This window comes from Pistacia vera, unplaced genomic scaffold (genome assembly GCF_008641045.1).
Source record: "Pistacia vera cultivar Batoury unplaced genomic scaffold, PisVer_v2 Contig1183, whole genome shotgun sequence".
Lineage (NCBI taxonomy): Eukaryota > Viridiplantae > Streptophyta > Magnoliopsida > Sapindales > Anacardiaceae > Pistacia > Pistacia vera.
The window spans coordinates 29,962-51,357 of NW_022195230.1; the positions used below are offsets into that span (position 1 = coordinate 29,962).

Consider the following 21,396-nt stretch of genomic DNA (forward strand, 5'->3'; position numbering starts at 1 on the left):
TAGACATGAGTGAAAACCAGAAGTTGTCTTTCCTATGTCCTTGTGAAGAGCACAAGCTAAAAATATCAGAATGGTGTCAACCCAGCAGATCTCCAATATCACTAAAAAAAACTTACTTATACAGAATAAGAGCTCTTCCCTTTCATTTAGTTGGCTGATGGCTGCAAAATTTAACCAAAATTAAAATTACACCAGCCACAAAAGGGAAGAGCTATAGAGCTATTACGAACATATCGTATACAAAAATATGAAGGCATGTTTCCTTTTTTTCCCCCCTTTTCTTTCCACACCATTGCTTTTGGCATTAGAATTATGTCAACTGAAGGAAATATCAAGCTAGCCTAATGTAACAGAAGGTTAAATGCTTGTCATGCTTATCACACCAAATCGAATCTGTTACCTCATCTTCCACCTATAATTCAATTGCTTCCTGGCTGTTTATGGAATCTATCACCTAGTCAAATCCTCTTTGCAGTCTCTCGTACTCTTGCCCGCAAGTAACTTCAACGTGCTGCCACTCTTCCCATCTCTCAGCCAGCCCCTCTCCTTCCAGCATGCATACAACCTCTGACATTGCTGGACGGGCCTCAGGTAATTGTTGTGTACAGAGCCACGCAATTTGAATCATAATCTCCACCTCTTGGAAGTTGTAACTTCTATTAAGGTTGGGATCTATAATAGCATCCAGTCTCTTCTCTGTCTCGAACTTCCTGACCTTTTGAAGACAAATTAACACAGATTGTTGCAGTCATAGGAACTGATTAGTATAAAACTTGGAAATTATGAGCAAACCAAATTATCTAGCTTCAATCTTCGATGCATCAAATGCAAAATTTCAGAAGTGAAATGCTGTCAAATTTCCAATAAATTTCATCTCTTCCAAGAACAATTTATCTTAAAACTGAAAATGACAAGAACAAATACATCCATACTCCAACATCAAAGAATGTAAGATGAGACTTGGATGTAGCAACTACATTACAAATGAAGCCCAATTTAACTTAATTCCAGCATGAGGATGCATGTAAAGTTCCTCATACAATAAAGATTATTTTCCTATCAACACTAAATTTGAAGCAACATCGACTTCGGCACATCAGAGTACATATGAGATGACATGAGAACGTGATGGAAGCATTTTATCCTCATAAGGTTTCTTAAGACACCAAAAAACAAAAATGTCACTTGAATATTTTATGGCCAAAGTTCCTTGCCAAAGAAGTGGAAAAGGCATTTGCTCCAACAAAAAACACTTGAAGTTGGGAATTCCACGTAGCAAGAGAAAATACTGATGTACAAGTAGTTACACAAGTTTGTAAGAAACATCTTCAAGAAAGTAAAGCACTATACATATGTTGAAACAATTGCATTTAGGGCTCACAAAATTTCATAACCACACACTAATATTAATAATTCTACACTAACAAATTATCACCATCCTAATGAGAATATTGTTTAAACCATGCATATATGCTCCAAAAATTTAAGCTAAATACTGAAAAGAGAAGCTATAGAAACTATATACATATATATATAAAAACTAGTTTCTAGTAAACTGAAAATTAACACAAACCTGCAGCATCTACAAATACTTCACGCCTGTAGCCTTTATGTTTAGCCTTGCACCAGAAAAACAGAAACACTCCAAAAAGAAGAACAACTCCAAAAATCCCAACTATAATTCTGATAGTTGGCTTCTTTGAAGCCCCTGTCAGAATAGGGAATTACCTAAGCAACTAGCTGGTCAAAAAAATTTAACAGCTCTATTTTAAGAAAACATCTCTCACATTAGGAACCAAACTAACATCAAACCAAATTACCTGAATCGTTACTCCTAGATTCACAAGGGTGGGGTAGATTTTTATCACAATTCAAATGGTTTCCCGTGAAACTAATATAAGCCAACACAATCAAGTTTAGTGTTGATGACAAAGAGTGAGATAGAAAGACTAAATACAAGCATATCAACTAAGTGAAAAGTACACAGTATCTTATATTATGACCAAGTTATTAGGAATTAAAATAATACAAATAAGTGTGGTCCATACTTGTACTTAGGAATTTGGAATAAAAGTGCAGGAATTTGGCCGCTGAGATTATTGGAATCAAGCTGACTGCAAAAAGAAGTTCATCTATGCAATCAAAAACTTAGAAAGATGTTGACAAACACAAGCCCACATAAAGTAACTCCAAGGTCCAGAAATGTGGGGGAGAGAGAATTTATTTATACTTCATGCAGGCATCAGTTAATTTCGGGAATCACTTACATATTGATCAAGTTTGGAAGATCTGCAAGTGACTCAGGAATAGAGCGATTGAGGTTATTTTGACTCAAAGTTCTGATTACATGTCAAAAACATACCAAGGTTTTATGAGAAATGTATGAAAAACATAAAGATATATAATACACCTCAAGGAAAAAAAAAGTACAGATGGAATAACTTACAAGAACTGAAGCTCTTTTAGATTACCAAGTGAAGATGGTATTTGACCAGTTAAATGATTATTTTCCAAGTCCAGGCTGTTTAAATTTGAAAGATTTCCAAACTCTTCAGGTATTTCACCATTTATGTTATTTCCTTTCAACGTACTGCATGAAAAGTGCATCTTATATATATTAGAAACATCTTGCATGTATACATATCCATATACTGGAACAAGTCAATGACCATTACAATATTATAAATCTACTATGAACTACGTAAAAGCTGGCAACTTGTGTCTTGTTGTTGTAATTAGCACGTGTCTGTATCCATGTGACAAGAGAGAGAGAAAGAGTTTTAAAGTGCATACAAAAAATAAGGATAAATTTAATAAAGAGAGCAAAGATCATCATTTTCCTTGATAATATTATTTGGAAAAGCATAAAAAATGCTCCTAAAACAAATTATATCCACAAAACCATGAGTGATCTAGATACAGACAACATTTTGCCCAAAAAACGGAAGTTAATCTTCAGTCAAATTCCTCTCAGATTTCTGACTTTAAACTACAATATCTATCACCCCTATGACATATATGAACGAAATAAAAATCCAGAAGTCAGAAGATCTTTTTTTTCTTCCCTTGGTTCAAATTGAAATAAATGCCTCCAATAAAGAAAATGTAAGCCTATAAAAATTCAGGAAGCTCAAAAGTGAACTGTCTTCCTTAATTCATGCAAAAACAATTAGTCTTGGAACTTTTTTTCAAACCTAAGCAAATCATAATGGCAAAATCAGCAACCAAAGACACAGAAGATTAGTTTTTATGACTCAAATGGCACAATTAGAGATACCAGGTTTCCCTTATCCTAATAAAATACCAGACTGCTGTGCATGTGTTCTGAACCCAATGGAATCCTGCATGTCATTCTAAGAATAGATAAAATGGAGAAGAAAAAAGGAATGCCAAGATCATTATAAAATTGCATAAGGACTGCATAGACAATATGGATAAGGGATTTTCACCACTGCTGATACGTACCCCTAGAATTCATTATTTAGAAAATGAGAATTGTCACCTCAGGAAAATAGATTAAAAAGGTACAGAAAATACTGTAACGAATTACATTGATTACAGCAATACACTCCATACATACAGTTCTTTTAGATTCCTCAGAACTCCTATTCTGGGGGACAAGGTTCCAGAAAAGTTCATGGTTGACAATCTCCTGCAAAAGAGTACATAATCTACGAACAAGTAATTTATACTGGCATAGTGTGCTATCTAAGCACTATAATTTAAAAAAATAAATAAAAAAAAAAGGAAGTTCAAACTTAATCTAAGAATAACTCGCACAGAGACAACATTGTTACTATTATCAGAGATGACATTGGACCAAGTGCATGGATTAACTTGGTTTTGATTCCAATCAGTCAGCAGAGTGCTTGGAACATGCAATGAATTCTTCAAAGCGTATAGTGCATCTCCTGAAACAGAATATAGGAATATTCACCACCAAATGAACAGCTAACCCAACAACAATATATAAGTACCAAAAATTTTCACGAGGCTAATAAAATCAAACATAAAAGAAAATGATCGATCAAAATCTCATCTCATTAGGAACTGATAACTGCCTACTGAATCAGCAAAGATTTACCTTAATCAACATTTCAATTTGACTTTATTACCTGAAAGTCATATCTCTCTTTGCATCTAAACTGGTTTCTTTTTTTCTGTTTCCATTCAATCTGAGACAACAAAAGTTCTTCCACTGTTCTAAATTACTCATTGCTATAGAGTTCACTAAACTAATAGAATAACTTTTAGCTTAACAACCAAAGAAGTGAATGATAGAAATTTAGCTCTGCTTAGCTTGGCTACAATTGGCTTGCAACAAACTTTGACTCCAGATGACCATTATAAACTGGACAGTTCACTTCCAGATTACCCTATATTCAGAAGTTATCTAATTCCGAAGTTATCTATATGCTGCGTACATACAAAAAGATCAAATAAGGAATGTGTCATACCTTGATAATCAGATTGTACAGTAGAATGCAAGCAAGCCAATATTAGAACAGCAAGGACCAGTTCCATCTTCAACAATATCAACCCCTTGAGCAATACAGCAAAGCATGTGATCTGCAGCAAAAACCTGAGCGAGATCCATTTTGACGGAAACATCATAGTATAAACTTCAGAATCGACATATAAAATGCACAATGATAAAGTTTAAAGAAAAAAAAGACCAATATTTCTCACACAATTGTGTAAATCAAGGAACATGAAAGTCAAGCAGCACATGCCTCTGGACACATTAATAAATGTTTGGCCTTGTGCCGTTGTCAGTTAAGAACGTGAATAAACATCATCTGAATAGTACTAATTCGTGAAGGTTTTCTTTTATAGTCTTGACTCGGCAACAAGAGTTCGACAGTGTTCAGTGATCTGTATATCATTTTGGGACATCCAGAGAATCATATACCCTTAGTCAATCAGATTACGGTTGCAAGGCAACCTCAAGAAAATTATCTAAAACAATGATTAGTGTAATTGATAAGATATTTGACCCAAAACCCAGGCTAAATTACCATGTTTTTGAACGAAATAGAGAAGCAACAGGAACAAAATAATAATAGTTAAACAAAACAAACAGTAAACAAAGAATGTAATACGCGCGATTTACCCTGGTTCACCCAATGTAGGCTACGTCCAGCTGAGTCAATATTATTGCAATATGCCTCACTTCTCTCGTTTACAATGAATGAATTGTTCTCACACCCATAACAAGAGAAAAGGATGTTTATATACTAGGTTTAAGAGATTAAACCTAGTTTTACAAGAATTCCTATTAATGCTAAAGTAGTCGACAACTCCAACAGTTTTTCTAACTTTGTTTTTCAACATTGAAATTGACCACTCCAAGCATACTGAAATTGCCATTAAAAATTATCTCAACAAAATTAGGAGTGGTCCTTGCAATATCAGTTATTTATGAGCCATGGATACATACATAAACATGGACATATAAAAATGAATATATAAAGACAAATAGGTCCTCAGAGCTGTAACCAGAATATGTTTTTTTTTTTTTTTTTTTTGGGTATGGTAAACAGTGGCCACCCCTTGCCCTTGCTACAACTTAAACCCAGACCCCTTGGTCTTTTAACTCATCAATCCATCTTTCACTCCATCAAGCCACAAGCGGTGGTTAGCAATAACCAGAATTGAGAACACATAACATTACACATGAACTAACACAACACAAGCCGAGAAAATACCGAGAAAATTTTGAATTTGCTTTATGGGGTATTGACCAAAAATCAAAATTTCAATATTTTTCCACAATTTCAAATAAACCCAGATAAAGCTTAGAACTTTAGAAGCAAAAATTCAAACCAAAGAAATCCCAGAAACATGATCATACCTTGAGGCTTGAACAGGAGTTGCTGAGTAACAAATCGAAATGAGAAGAAAAAATATCAAAGAATTGAAAACGTAAAAGCAGTACGTTTTTCAAAGGAGTCAGACTGGAGCAGAAAGAAAAGAGGTTTTCATTTTAAAAGAGGATTAGTTAAGAGTAAAGGAATCAGAGTAATGTAAAGCAGTTTTTATCTTTTTCAGTTTTTCTAACACCCAAAAGCCATACGTAAGACATAGGAATGAGTAACCGAAGGTTTTGACCCTTATCGGTCAAGCCTCTTCTTTCCTTTCAGAACGGCGATAGGAAAAACAGGAGTACTTTGACTTCTGTTGTCCCGCCCCATCCTCACAGACTTGGAGTCCTGTTGAAGCAAGTGAAAATAATTCTTAACAGCAAAATTCTAAAGGGGAGATGGGATATTCAATGTCACTGTTATATTATTTGTTTAGTTCCTTTTTTATTTTTCTCTAATCCCTTTCTTGTTAAGTCAATTTGTAAACTGTACTGGAAATTTCAGTTATATTTATATAACATTAGACATTATGAATTATATATTACACGAGAAAGACTCAGCACATAATTGTCAAATCATGAATTTCGACGAAGCTCCTCCTGTCTCCGTGGGTTCAAATTAGTTCTGGAGAGCAATAAATAATTGAAATCTAGGAGGAAATTCGTTGGAAGCACTCGAAAAGTTGAAGGCGTAAATGATTTCTTTTTTTTTTTCTATACTTGCACTGTTCGTAGAAGTACTTTGTGGCTATTTTTGTAATGAATAATCTTACACTTACACGAACATATTTCTTTCACAATTCTAAGTAGTAACTTATAAATTTATAACAGGTCTCACTAATTAATTGTAAACTGACTAATTGCGAGTTACCACGTTACGGTTATAAGAGAAAGTTTGTGAGAAAGGGTTCTTGATGTAGTATTACTCTTTTATAATATACATACAAAATAAATACAAAGAAACATTCATGTTATTGTATAACTAGTTTCAAATAGCTGTTACTAAATTTGAGTTCAATTTTATCAAGAATTTGAATTTTTATGTATTGAGCTGCCATGCTTAAAAAATCAGGGTTAAAATAAGGTTACATTAGCGAGCACCAATCATAGTTCAAGAACGCTTTGCATTGCCTAGAATCTGTCACGTTGCCCCAAGATAGGAAAAATATAGTTGTCATCAACCCAGCTACTTCAAGTTTTTTCTATGAATGAATTTAGTTCGCACACCTGTTCAAGCCCCATATAATTTAAGGATATTTCCTAAATTATCAGTCAATAGAACACAAGGAAGGACTTGCACGACACCTACTCACTTACAGACTTGTAATTATTATCTTGAACTCAATAGCTATAAATGGAGGACTCTCTCTCACAAAATCGAGACCAGACTCTCTAAAATCAATAAAACAAATAGCAAAGACAACCTACGGGAAAAAGATTGGCTTAATATTCTCTCTGAATACGAAGCTCTTGTAATTTTGCTCACTGTTCGTGACATCTTGTAAATTGGTTAATCACCAAGAACACTCATATAAAAAGAAAACAGTGGATGTAGGAATCGCTTTAAGCATTCAAACCACTATAAAAATTCTCATTGTCTCTTTTATATTAAGTCTTTGCATGTTAGTGTGACCTTTGACCAAATCCCCTAATTAATCACATGTAATTTCTAAGACTTTCTTAATATATTACACGTGCAAGGTCGTTGTTATCAAAATCAAGCATCAATAAGCAACATATGTTTAAATCTATATTATTAGATAAAGTAGATTATAGTTATCATCAATTTATGAGATCCCACTCAGTAATTGGATCTTATTTATACAATGTGTAATGGGTTAATCCTATAATCATGTTGTACTCAAAATCAAATTCAATTTTCACTTTTTCCAACTTAAATTTAATTAGCTCAATTATTTGATTATGTTAATGGTAAATTTATTGTTTACCTCTATTAATTGTTCTATTCTTGTCAAATATGTGTATAATTCAATTATTAGATTCAGGTATTTGATGATATGCTATTGGGTTTCATTTAAAGTGTTATTTTCTTTCCATAATCAGATAAAACTCTCGACCTAGAAATTTTACATACTACCCCCACAATTTTATGAAATATCATTCAAACCCTGATTCTCACCCGGATACCTGGATCTTGGTTTTGAGTCCGATTCCAGTTCCAAACACTGGTGGAACCAAAATCGGACCCGCACAGTGCCGATTCCACCTATTAGGGAACATGAATCGACCAGCGGTTCCAATTCTACTCAAATTTTATGATCACCCCTACTTTTAACTTTGTAAGTGAACACTTCTTATACTTCAAATTTTTCTGTCTTTTAACACACACAAGTCAAACAAAAAGTATGAAAATCTTTCATCATAAATTAATTACAATAAACATTATCACTTAGGCAGAAGATAAGAACAATAGAAATTAAAAAATATATAAATACATATGGAATACTATTTCAAATAAAAAGTTGAATATGTCTATTTATTTAGTTCTATATATATACTTAACTACATTTATATACGAATCCTAACATGAATTATAATTTATATTTATAGTAATGACAGATTTTATAATAATATGGAAAAAAAATCCACAAAAGGGAGAAAGAGATAATTGCCAACTTATCAAAAGCATAAGTTGTAATAAACTTATGGAAATTAATTATTAGTTAGTCAAGGGCCACCTACAAATTTGAAATAGTCTCCATTACTATAAACAATAATAATACCACAATCAGCAATTTTAAGAGATGGAGGCAAGATATTGAGTTTGCCCTAGAATATGATTATAGTAAATTTATGGGCATGTCTATTAAATAAATAAATAAACACATGAATATATTCTTTAGAGGTTATATCAGTTGGAATGGCTCTGAGTGATAATTGCTCTAGTAGTCCATTTATTGTTCATTTTACCATATATATCTTCCCATACAGTTTAGTTTATAAACTTGAAGAAATTATTATTCCTCAAAATGTATAATGAGCGTTCTCGAATAAAATGTTCTATTTGTGTTTTGTATTTAACAGATTGGTGCATGTATGTACACTCAAGTATTGTTGTTGTCATTAGCATACTTGAATGTTTAGTGATTTTATGCATACATAGAATGTGTCATCAAACACTAGTAGTGAGAAATATTTACTGTTGCTTGCCGAGGTCTAATACTGATATGTAAGTGATTGACCTTTAGAAGTTATTGGTATGTAGATGCATCTTAATTCAAGTTATATATTATCTTGATAATCTGAAGTTTACTTTATGTTACATATTCATGAAGGTAAGTGTTAATGAGATATTTGCAACTTTGCAAATTTTTATCTCTTATGCAACCTGAGTATGTGATATGTTTGTTGTAAGGCAACTCTATTAGTAATTCGATTATTAAAATTCAATTTAAAGCTATGGATTGCTTTTCTCTGTTTGAACTCTAAATTATTTTGATTACAATTTTCTTTTCTAAGGATGATGTTATTCTAAAAATCAGAACTCAATCTACCAAAACAAACATCAAACACATTCCAAAGAATCTAAATCACACACCAAAGAAGCAAGAACACACAATCAAGAACACAAGGATTTTACCGTGTTTCACTTATTCCAAAATTGGGAATAAGCTACATCCACGTTGAGCTCCAAGAACTTTTGGGGCTCTCTGCACTAAGAGATTAGAAATTTACAGATTACAAGAACAAATCAACTCCAAATCCTTACACACTCAATCAATCCCCAAATTCTAACTGTAACCTTTAATCACAAGAGAAATCACAACCTAGATTCTCTACCCTTGAATGAAGCTCGACCTTCAACTCAAGATTACAGAAATTCAAAACTGATTACAAGAAAATTAGACTCAATCGAAACCCCTATAGAGAACTATTTTTGATTGTAAAGAGAGAGCTGGAAAGGATATGCAAATCTGAATTTTTTATGTCTTTTATAGCTTTGACTTTCTTGGACAAATGACAACTGTTGGATTTCTTTAACAAGCAAAGGCCAAGATTAAAACTTCTAATTCCTCAAATGCCACTGTTTTGAGCTTCATTTAACAATCTCTACCTTGAAGCTCAAAACTCACCAACTTCAAAACCTCATCAGTGCAGCTAACCCATCCAAGTTCTCTTCATAGCTCAGTTGCTGCTCTAATTTACAAACAACATGTTCAAGCAATGCTTGAACTTGGCAGGTGTCACCACCTTTGTCCCCATATCTACTGGATTATCCTCTGTTGCTATCTTCTTCAAATTTATCACTTTTTGCGCCACTAAATCCCTGACAAAATGAAACCTCACATCCATGTGCTTGGTCCTTTCAAGGTCGACTGGATTTTTACTTAGATGTATTCCACTCTGATTGTCACAAAATACAGTCACTGCCCCATCTATCAATTTCACCTTCGTTAGAAGTCCTTGCAGCCACAATGTTTCCTTGAATACTTCTGCCGATGCCACATATTCAACTTCTGTCGAAGACAATGCCACAATAGGTTGGAGTTGGGACTTCCAACTCACACAATTTCCAGCCAAAGTGAAGAAATAGGAAGTAGTTGACTTCCTTGAATCCTTGTCACCTACAAAATCAGAGTCTACAAAACCCACAAGATCAAGTGACTCACATCTTTTGGAATATTCTAAACCAACATGAGTTGTGCAATTTATATATTTCAGCAACCATTTTAGGGCAGACCAATGTTCTAACCTTGGGTTAGACATGAACCTACTGAGTAATGAGATGGCAAAAGCAAGGTCAAGTCTTGTGCTTATCATAACATACATGACTGATCCTATTACATTAGCATAGGGAACATTTTCCATTTTTAACAAATCAGAATCAGATTTAGGACATTGAGACTTACTCAACATAAAATGACCAGCTAAAGGCAGATTTGCACTCTTAGACTCAACCATACCAAATTTAGAAACCAGTTTTTGCAAATAAGCACTTTGATGTATTTTCAGCTCATTACACTTTCTGTTTCTGGATATAACCATCCCTAAAATCCTTTTAGCACACCCTAAGTCCTTCATATCAAACTCAGAATTGAGTTTTTTCTTTACTTCATCTATTTGAGACTTAGACTTGCTAATGAGAAGCATATCATCCACATACAAAAGAAGATACAAAGGCATGTTATCATTCAAGGTATAATAGAAACAATTATCATATTGACTCCTATTAAAACCAATACTCATGATAAAAGTATCAAATCTTTTGTACTATTGCCTAAGGGATTGTTTTAAACCATACAAGGACTTGTGTAGCAAACAAACATGATTTGGAAGTCTTTTATCTACAAAACCAATAGGCTGCCTCATGTAGATTTTTTCTTCTAAATTTCCATGTAAAGACGCAGTTTTAACATCAAGTTGTTCTACTTCTAAATCATGGCATGCAACAATAAACAACATAAGTCTTATGGTCTTATATTTCATAATAGGAGAAAATATTTCATTAAAATCTATTCCTTCCCTTTGTGTGTAGCTTTGGCTACCAATCTTGCCTTATATCTAGTAGGATTAGAGAGAGATATACCTTTTTTTACCTTGAATAACCATCGACACTCAATTAGTTTCTGGTCTTTGGGATTTGGAACCAATGACCAAGTTCCATTTACCTTCAGGGAGTACATTTCCTCCTCTATTGCAGTCTGCCATTTGCTCTGTCCTTGGATCTGATTGCCTCTTCATAGGTACAGGTTCTACCCTTTGCAATTCAGCCCCAACCACTAAGGTTGTGTATATGAGCTCAGCATAAGAGAACCTTGCTAATGGTCTTATCTCTCTTCTAGTTCTGTCTCAGGCCAATTGGTATTAGGCTAGTGAATCATGTTGAGAAACCTCAGGATTTTCAACATGTTCCTCTTCATAGTCAAGATTTAGATCTGGTGCGACGATTTCAGTTCCTGGATCTTCCTGTTCAAGTTGGGTTATTAAAGGCTTCACCTCAATTTGAACATTCTCAGGTGGTTCTTGACTTATAGGGTTACTGCATGAGGTACCTGCACCATTATCAACAGATTTGCAAGGAAAAAGATTCTCATTGAATATTACATCCCTACTAATTATAATCCTCACTCCAGGTGCACTCCTCTCCCATAGCTTATACCCCTTGGTTCCCTCTTGATAACCTAGAAACACACACCTCATCGATCTTGGGTCTAATTTTCCATCAGTGGTGTGACCATATGCTACACATCCAAAAGCCCTTAAGTGACCTAAGTTGGGTTTCCTGTTTGACCACTTTTCTTTAGGGCACATAAATTTTATGGCACTTGAGGGACTCCTATTGACTAAGTATGCAGCAGTGTTTAAGGCTTCCCCCCAAAAGGTTTTAGGTAGGCCAAATGTAAACAACAAAAAAGAAACATCTAACCTTTTCTAATAAGGTTCTATTCATCCTCTCAGCAACTCCATTTTGCTGAGGAGTTTTCCTAACTGTTCTGTGTCTCAGAATACCCTGGTTACTACAATAGTTATCAAACTTTAAATTGCAGAATTCTAACCCATTATCAATCCTAAGGGCTTTGACCTTTCAGTCAATTTGGTTCTCTACCAATAGTTTCCAGCTCTTAAACTTGCCTAAAGCCTCATCCTTAGTCCTAAGCAAGTAAACCCACACTTTCCTACTATAGTCATTAACTATAGAAAGGAAATAACTACTGCCCCTATGTGATGTTACCCTTTCAGGCCCCCACAAATCAGCAAGCAAGTAATCTAAACAATTTTCAGCAAGGTGAGTTCCCTTTTGGAAACTCAATCTATGTTGCTTACCCATTGCACATGTTTCACAGAAGTTAAGAGTTTCAATGGAGTTCTTACCAAACATCCCTTCTTTGCTTAGGATGTCCATGCCCTTCTGACTCATGTGGCCCATCCTAAGGTGCCACTTCTCTGTAACAGTCAAGTTAGTAGAAAAAAAGTAGTATTATAACATTCAGAATCATGGTTCCCACACAACTGTACAGTCCATTTCTTTTCACTCCCTTGAGGACTATGTTGTTATTCCTATAGACATTTAGGCACCTATTCTTAGCTTTATAACAGCACCCAGACTCATCTAGTGTTCCTAGAGAGATCAATTTCCTTTTAATTCTGGAATGTATCTAACCTTAGTCAATTTAATGTTTTTTCCATTTTCAAGCCTTAAGGTTATACTACCAATTCTCTGGACTTTGCAAGCATTATTGTTTCTCATAAACATAGTTTCTAGTTCATTAGCCTCTAAGTCTTGGAACCAGTTTTTATTAGAACTCATGTAGAAAGAGCAACTTGAATCTAGTACCCATTCCTTTATATTATCTGATTTAGAGATAGTGGGGACCTCTAACTCTTCAATATTGGTTTTAGTGGATGCTAGGTTGCCCTTTGTATTTCCTTGCTTTTGTTTCTTAAGCCAAGCAAAACAATTTTTCTTTAAGTGGCCTGTTTTGTTACAAAAGAAACACTTTCTAGTCTCCTCTTTTGCTTTGCGATTGTTTTTACCCTTCTTTTTATTCTTAGGGCCATTTTCAAACTGTGTGTTACTACCCGACATGCTTGACTCCCCTCTTCCCTTCACAAACAGATTGTTACCACTCCTTTTTTGCACCCTAAGTTCTAGTTCCCTAGCCTTTAATCTTGAGATTATTAAATCTAGACTAGAGATAGTTCCAGTGTATTGTAATGCATTTTTTACAACCTGATATTCCTCAATTAGCAAATTTAATAATATCATGGCTAAACTGGAATAACCAAGTTCTTGATTTGTACCCTTAAGCACTAGGGTCATTTTCAAGAACTCATCAAGATTCTTATCAATTGTCCTAGAACTATCCATCTTGTAAGAAAAAAAAACACCTTTAAGATATGCAAGATTAGGTGCTGATTGCAAAGCATAAAGAGATTCAAGCTTACCCCAGAGTGTGATAGGCGTTTCAAAGCCATCTACCTTCCTTAAGATGCTGTCGAAAAGATTCATGATGATGAGGTTGTAGGCTTCCTCATCCACCTTAGCTTTCTTCTTTAATTTTCCCTCTATCCACTTTGTTGTGTCCTTCTCCAGTGCAATTGCTTCCTTATTGTGAGATAGTAATGCCTTTATTTTCTTCTTGTAGCTATTAAAATTGATCTTCCCATCATATTGGGTGATCTCAACACGTGTGGTAGTCATTCTAAAGACTTAGTGTTTGATTTGGGATTTTACAGAGAGAAACCCTGGAAATTGAAAACGATGTTTGACCCTTTTCAAGAGATTGAGACGTTGATTTTAGGAATTTCTAATCCTAGGTTGTAATTGAGACTCACAAACCAAAAAAGGCCCCAAAATTAACAAACACTAGATTTCAAGAAACCCTAGACCTTGCTTTGATGCCATTATTATTCTAAAAATCAGAACTCAAGCTACTAAAACAAACATCAAACACATTCGACAGAATCTAAATCACATACCAAAGAAGCAAGAACACACAATCAAGAACACCAAGGATTTTACTGTGGTTCACTTATTCCAAAATTGGGAATAAGCTACATTCACGTTGAGCTCCAAGAACTTTTGGGGCTCTTTACACTAAGAGATTAGAAATTTATAGACTATAAGAACAAATCAACTTCAAATCTTTACACACTCAATCAATCCCCAAATTCTAACTGTAACCTTTAATCACAAGAGAAATCATAACCTAGATTCTCTACCCTTGAAGGAAGCTTGACCTTCAACTCAAGATTACAGAAATCCAAAACTGATTACAAGAAAATTAGACTCAATCAAAACTCTTGTAGAGAACTATTTTTTATCGTAAAGAGAGAGCTGGAAAGGATATGCAAATTTGAATTTTTGATGTCTTTTATAGCTTTGACTTTCTTAGACAAATGGCAGTCGTTGGATTTCTTTAACAAGCAAAGGCCAAGATTAAAACTTCCAATTCCTCAAACGCCACTGTTTTGAGCTTCATTTAACAGATGATAATATAGTTATATTTCCAGTTTATTGACATTAAAATGTCTTTTGACAAAGTTAGTGAGTTGTAAAATATTGTTGTTCATAATCATAGAAGGTACGGTTGCAAACCCCCTGATCAAAGGACTAAGACTCGTTGTTTTTAAAAACGATGTAAAGAACATAAGCATTTTAGGGTCTTTTGATATTTTAGGTTAGTGGGTGTTATAATCTAACGTAAATCAATCTACACATAAAAAATAATCTAAACACACAATCAATCACAAAAACAAACCACAACAGTAATAATTTTGCCGTGGTTCAACTATCCTTTAAGGGATAACCTATATCCACTTTGAACTCCACAATTCAGGGGCTCTCTGCACTAAATTTATCCTTTGTTCAATTTACACAAATAACGCTCAACTCCTCTCTACATATCTCACAACACTCTCACCACTCTCTTGATACACAATTGTAGACTAATCACAAGGAAATACTCAACCTAGCACTTCCTAACCCGAGAGTAAACAAAACCCCCAATATGTGATCCCTTGATCACAACCCAAAATACAACAATCAAGAAAGTTTCAGACGCAAGAACAAAGAGCACTAACAGAGAAGAAAATCGCATAAATAAGAAAGAGAGGAATTCTATTGCTTTTTGTTGAGTTGCCACGTGAGAGAAGGCTGCTTTAATATGGTTGGGCAGGTTTCACATTGAGAGCCATTGGATCACTCTTTAAATCAAAGGTCACCAAACGTACAAGCAAAAACAGCAGCCTTCTAACTTCGCCTTTAAAAGTGGGAGTTTGATGTATGTTTTGTTGACTTAATGGCATTTGTTTATGATTTAATTTATCATATTTTGATCATGATCATTGTATCTTAGATACTTGTATATATTTATACATATGTGCATATGGTGGTTGGTGAAACACAACATTGTGTCTCAAGAATAAGGTTTTATCTTGAGAATGAAATTTGTATGTGTATGTTTCATGTTTGGATATCCCAAGATTATTGATTGAGACATACACACTTCGTTGGAAGCTATGAGATTTCTCTAGCTTTTCTTTAAAGTATAAAGGTTAAAAAGAGAAATCATGATGAGGACCGATAAAGAGATAACACAATTTTAACACATTATTATTTCATTTGGAGGGAGAGGAACAATAGATTTTTTAAAGGGAATTTTATGGATACTTGGACAATTCACAACCACATTAGGAATATGGTGAGAGATAGGGACATGGACCACAACAATATGAAATCTTCCATGGCCAATAGAAGACTTGCAGAGATTTGGGGATTACCTATGACTATCTTCAAAACCAACATGTGAAGAACATGGGTTTTACTAATCCAAGGCTTGTCATGAGGTAGGAATGATGTTATGTATAGTTGTTCTTAGTCTTGTTTAGGTTTTTGATAGGGTTCTGTTTCCAACTCAATCCTTAAACAATCCCAACAATGTAATGAAACGGTCAAGAAGAGAAAAATGATACATAACTATTCAAGAACAGAAAGTTATATTGGATTGATATCACAATGTTTCTATTACACTTTTGGAATTGCAAAAATAACCTAGATAACAAATTCACTACATACTGGATATCACAAATTCAAAAACATTCAAACAAACTCAACGAAAAGTAAAAAACACTACTGAGCTTCGATGGCCAGCTTCCTCCCAATTTCTCTTGTCCTCCCTTGATGTTTTGCCCCTTTTTGTAATGCCTCAGTATTCATAATAGAATATTGTATTGCCCCTCTTCCATATTGCCATCTGTCTAGTATTCCAATAACAGAATACTATACTCCCTCTCTCCTATATTGTCATTTGCCTTATGCTGATTGTCTTCTGTCATGTTGCCATCTGTCATGTACTGTTTTGCTAGCCTAGCTTGAGATCCTCTATTGTGCTTCCCTTGCCTATTGTAGACCTGCATTACATTTGATCTATCATTACCCTCCCCAAGAAGAGACACCTTGTCCTCAAGGTGGAAAGAAGGGAACTGGGTATTGAGGGTATAGAAGTCCTCCCAAGTACTCTTAAATTCCGGCAGTCCTTGCCACTAGATGAGGACTTCCTACTGCCCATTTAGCAATCTTCGTTTGTTAAGAACTGTCTACGGTTCCACATTCAAAACTAAGTCTTCATTGAGGTTGTTCGGAAGAGGCTGGCTGCTGGGAATTGGAAAAATGGCTTTCGTCAATTGAGACACATGGAAAACATCATGTATGTGAGCTGAGGGAGGGTGATCTAATTGGTAAGTTGCTGCCCCGATTTTTTTTTTTTTTTTATTACAAATGGACCATAAAATCGTGGGCTAAGCTTTTCATTATGGCACCTTGCTAGAGAGCGTAGTCGGTATGGTTGAAGCTTCAAATATGATGAGTCCCCCACCTTAAAATCAAATTTTCTTCTCCTTTTATTAGCATACACTTTCATGCGATTTTGGGCTTGAATTGGGTTGTTTTTTAATTCTTGGAGAATGTGGTTGCGGTCTTAGAGTTGGCGGTGGACTTCATCAACTCGGGAGGAATGTTCTGTGTATTTTAGTACTGCTGGAGGATCACGACCATATAAGGCTTTAAAGGGACATATACCTGCTGATACATTAAATGTTGTGTTGAACCAAAATTCTGTCCAAGGTATCCATTTTGGCCATTGTTTCGGCTATCCATTGACAAAGCACCTAAGATAAGTTTTTAAGCAACGATTTACCACCTCTGTTTGCCCGTCCCTTTATGGATGATAGGTAGAACTCATGTGGAGTTGTGTCCTTGATTGTCGAAATAACTCGCCCAAAAAATAACTCATAAAGATCCAGTCTCGATCAGAAACAATTGATTGTGGAAACCCATGTAGGCGGACTATCTCTTTGATAAATACCTCCACAACTTCCTTAGCGATGTAAGGATGCTGCAAGGTGACAAAATGGCAATATTTTGAGAGTTGATCGACTACTACCAGGATAGTGTCTACCCCTCTAGCCTTAGGAAGCCCCGAAATGAAGTCTATAGATATATCCTCCTAAATTTGATTTGGAATGGGTAGTGGTTGCAACAATCCCACAAGGTTCAAAGCTGCGTATTTGTTTTTTTGGCAAACAGCGCAAGCTTCCACAAAATTTTTGATATCCTTTCTCATCCCCTCTTAATATACCACATTGCCGATGCGATGCATTTTTAGGTTCTAAAAAAAGGGGAATGCCCTCTCATAAGTGAAGAATGAAACTCATGTAGAAGGTTTTGTATGTGAGGGCACGTTCTAGGGACTGCTAACCTGCCATGATAGAGTAAATGATGGCCCACAAGTTGGAAAAGAGGTCGGCCATTTGGATTGATCAAAAGCTATTGAATAATGTGACAAAGTTTCTCATTCTTCTGAGTGGCCTCTTCTAAGTCTTTCATACCTGCAAAACAACCCACGATCATGGCATTAAGTTCCACCTCTTCTTCCCTGCACGACAGTGCGTCGGTAGCCTTATTTTTCACTCTTGATCGATATTGTATGACAAAATTCAATCCCAGCAGCTTGATGACCCCTTTCTATTAACTTTCACTCAACAATTTTTGGTCGATCAGAAAATGCAGGCTCCGTTGGTCCATTTGGATAACAAAATGCTGTTCGAGGAGGTAATGACACCACTTTTAAATGGCTAGAACCACTAACATAAGTTCCCGTTCATAGACTGACTTTAACTGAGACTTCAGTGATAACCCCTTACTTATGTACGCGAGTGGCCTTCCCTCTTGCATTAAAACTGCCCCTAATCCATTGCCCGAGGCATCCGTTTCTATCACAAATTCTTTGGAGAAATCAGGCATAGCTAGAACCGGAACGATAGTCATAATCCTCTTTAATTCTTCGAATACTATTTGGGCTGATTCATTCCATCCAAAGGCATCTTTCTTAAGTAAAGTTGTTAAGGGTGCAGCGATCTTACCATAGCCTTGGACAAAACGTTGATAGTAGCCTGTTAAATCGAGAAAACCGCGGAGTGCTCTCACATTCTTGGGCATCGAGTACTTGATGATGCTCTCTATCTTAGATGGATCAACGGCTATATCTTCAACTGAAATTACATGTCCTAAAACTCTATTTGTTGCTACCCAAACAAACTTTTTTTTCTGTTCACTACCAACTAATGTTCCAGTAGAAAATGAAGGATGGTTGCCAAGTGTCCCGAGTGCTCTTTCATCCCCTTGCTATAGATGAGTATGTCATCAAAGAAAACAAGTATAAACCTGCGAAAGTGAGGCCTGAAAACCTCATTCATTAATGCCTAAAAGTGGAAGGTGCGTTTGTTAATCTGAAAGGTAATGCCCTTCGTGAGTCCTGAATGTCGTCTTATGGGTGTCTTCAGGGTGGACTCGTATCTGGTGATAACCTAACTTCAAATCTAGTTTAGAGAATACTAACGCTCCTCCCAACTCATCAAACAATTCATCAATTGTCGGGATTGGAAACTTATCCGGTATTGTAATTTTATTCACAACCTTGTAGTCAACACAAAATCTCTATCCACCATCCTTCTTCTTCACTAGTAGCACTGGACTTGAAAATGGACTCATGCTAGGCTTGATGATCCCTGAAGCCATCATCTCTTTAACAATGCACTTCATCTCATTCTTTTGGTAGTATGGGTATTTATACGGTCGAAGATTCGAGGGTTGGGTTTCTGGCACTAGTTGAATTGAATGGTCTTGAGTCCTAGTAGGTGGTAATCTAGTCAAAGGTTCGAACACCTGTCCAAACTTATCCAGCACCCCCACCAACCTTCCGTCAATTCTCTCTTCATTTCCCGTTTGTCTCTAAGTCTCCCCAAACTCGATTAACACTCCCTAACCTTCCATCTGTACAGTCTTAATCATGGCCTTCAGAGACACCAGTGTGTTGCTTAAGGAAGGATCCCCTTACAGTTGTACCATTCACTCTCTTGATCTGAACTTCATAGTCTACTTCTTCCAATTAATTACTGTCTCCCCTAAAGTCTCTAACCAAGCCATCCCGAGAACTACATCAGTACTCCCCATTTCAAATGGAAAAAAATCTTGAACCACAACCATTCCTTGTAATTCCAGCAGGACTGCCTTACATTCCACTTGACATGTCACCCAATAACCATCTCTGAGTTTGACTCTGAAAGACGGGGTTGCAACCACTAGTAATTCCAACCTTCCTACTGCCTCCAAACCAATGAAATTGTGGGAAGCCCCACTGTCAATTAACACAATTAATTCCTTACCGTGGACACTCCTTTTTAGCTTCATCGTTTTTGGCCCTTGTATTCCCACCACCGAGCTGAAGGATAGCTCTATGTTGTTTTGATTTTGTTCAGCTGCAACCTCCTCATTTTCCTCTTCTTCCTAGAGCTCTGGATTCTCATCTTCTCCCTCAAGCAAGATAATCTGAATCTATTTCTCACCACACCTATGCCCAGGTTAAAATTTTGCATCACATCTATAACATAGTCCCTTTTCTCTCTTTCTCTGGATCTCGGATTTGGTTAGCCTCCTGAAGGGAAAATCTCGCTGAAAGTTGGAAGATTTGAAGGTTTCTACTGGAGTTGATGCGTAACTGGAGTTGTTCTCAGTGGGAGCACGCCTGAAATTTGTGTTAATGGGTTGAACTCTCGTGTTGTAAGTTGCATGTGTTTGGGTGGTGCTGGGTTGGGTTATGTGGGTTTGGGTTCTATTTTGATCTTCAATTTTAATTGGGTTTAAGTGGAATCATGGGCCATTACTCATTCCCCCAACTTTTCCTTATCGGCCCAACCCTCCCCTGGCCTCTTCCAATATTGCATTTCTTTCTTCCATTCTTTGGGCCAGAATGGCAATTTGGGTTAAGGAATTTGGTTGGCCCAAAATTTCGAGTTGTTGGAGCTTCACCTTAGCACAGATCTCAGGTCGTAACCTGTTCAAAAAAGCTACAGACAACACGTGCTCTCTTTCTCCTACTATCATCGCTGCAATTTCTTCAAACTGCCAATGATAGTCCAATACAGTTCCCTTTTGCCTCGTCGACATAAGGAGTTCCAACGGGCTGATTTATTGTGCGCCACTAAATCTCTACAGGAAGGCCACCTTGAACGCAGGCCACGTCAGTCTTGGTGTCCTGGATTCTTTCCATTGATACCAATGGAGGGCCTCTCCTTCCACGCAGAGCGTCGTCGAGAGGACCTTGTTTTCGTTGGCAACTTGGTTAAGGGTGAAGTACGTTTTCACCCAAAAAATCCAGTCGTATGGATCTTCGCTAGAAAAAAGTAGGAGCTCTAATTTTTTGCCTCCCCAGTCTTGTCGAGTTCCCCTTTTGTGGTGGTGATAGCCCCCTTGGTAAGTAGAAGGTGGCGGTGGTTCATTCTCTTTGTGGTGGCGTTCATCACGGTGGTTCCCCGTGCCAAAGTTGTTGTCTTCTCCCTACCCCACCACCCTCCGGCGAGCCTCTTCCTTAGTTTTTCGATGCGTTTCTTCTTCTGCTCTATGACGAGCTTCTTCGTCTTTGTCCTTACGCCTCATCTAGTTTTGTATGTCCATCATTATCTCCCTCATGGATGCCACTATTTTTGTAAATCTGGTAATGTCTCTTTGCACC

The 21,396-nt window shown here is 36.1% G+C and overlaps 1 protein-coding gene across 1 annotated transcript; it reads right to left on the bottom strand.

The window, feature by feature from the left end:
* Positions 1 to 454: 454 nt before the first annotated feature.
* Positions 455 to 5,866, bottom strand: LOC116110825 (probable LRR receptor-like serine/threonine-protein kinase At5g10290). Its single transcript, XM_031397045.1, has 11 exons — positions 5,855 to 5,866; positions 4,458 to 4,582; positions 3,779 to 3,911; positions 3,581 to 3,652; positions 2,447 to 2,590; positions 2,268 to 2,339; positions 2,049 to 2,114; positions 1,821 to 1,891; positions 1,574 to 1,708; positions 933 to 973; positions 455 to 715 (listed from the first exon to the last, which is right to left on the bottom strand). Exons 2-11 carry the CDS (start codon positions 4,522 to 4,524, stop codon positions 455 to 457), a joined length of 1,062 nt encoding a protein of 353 aa, XP_031252905.1. The 5' UTR covers positions 4,525 to 4,582; positions 5,855 to 5,866.
* Positions 5,867 to 21,396: the final 15,530 nt, after the last annotated feature.

Bases quoted from the DNA above. Each gene is read 5' to 3' on its own strand.
- LOC116110825 (XM_031397045.1), bottom strand. From the start codon at position 4,524: ATGGAACTGGTCCTTGCTGTTCTAATATTGGCTTGCTTGCATTCTACT. The intron at 974-1,573 runs GTTTGTGTTAAT...TTTGTAATGTAG, and splicing joins AGTATTTGTAGATGCTGCAG to TTGCTACATCCAAGTCTCAT. The intron at 716-932 runs GTATGGATGTAT...TGTCTTCAAAAG, and splicing joins TTACATTCTTTGATGTTGGA to GTCAGGAAGTTCGAGACAGA.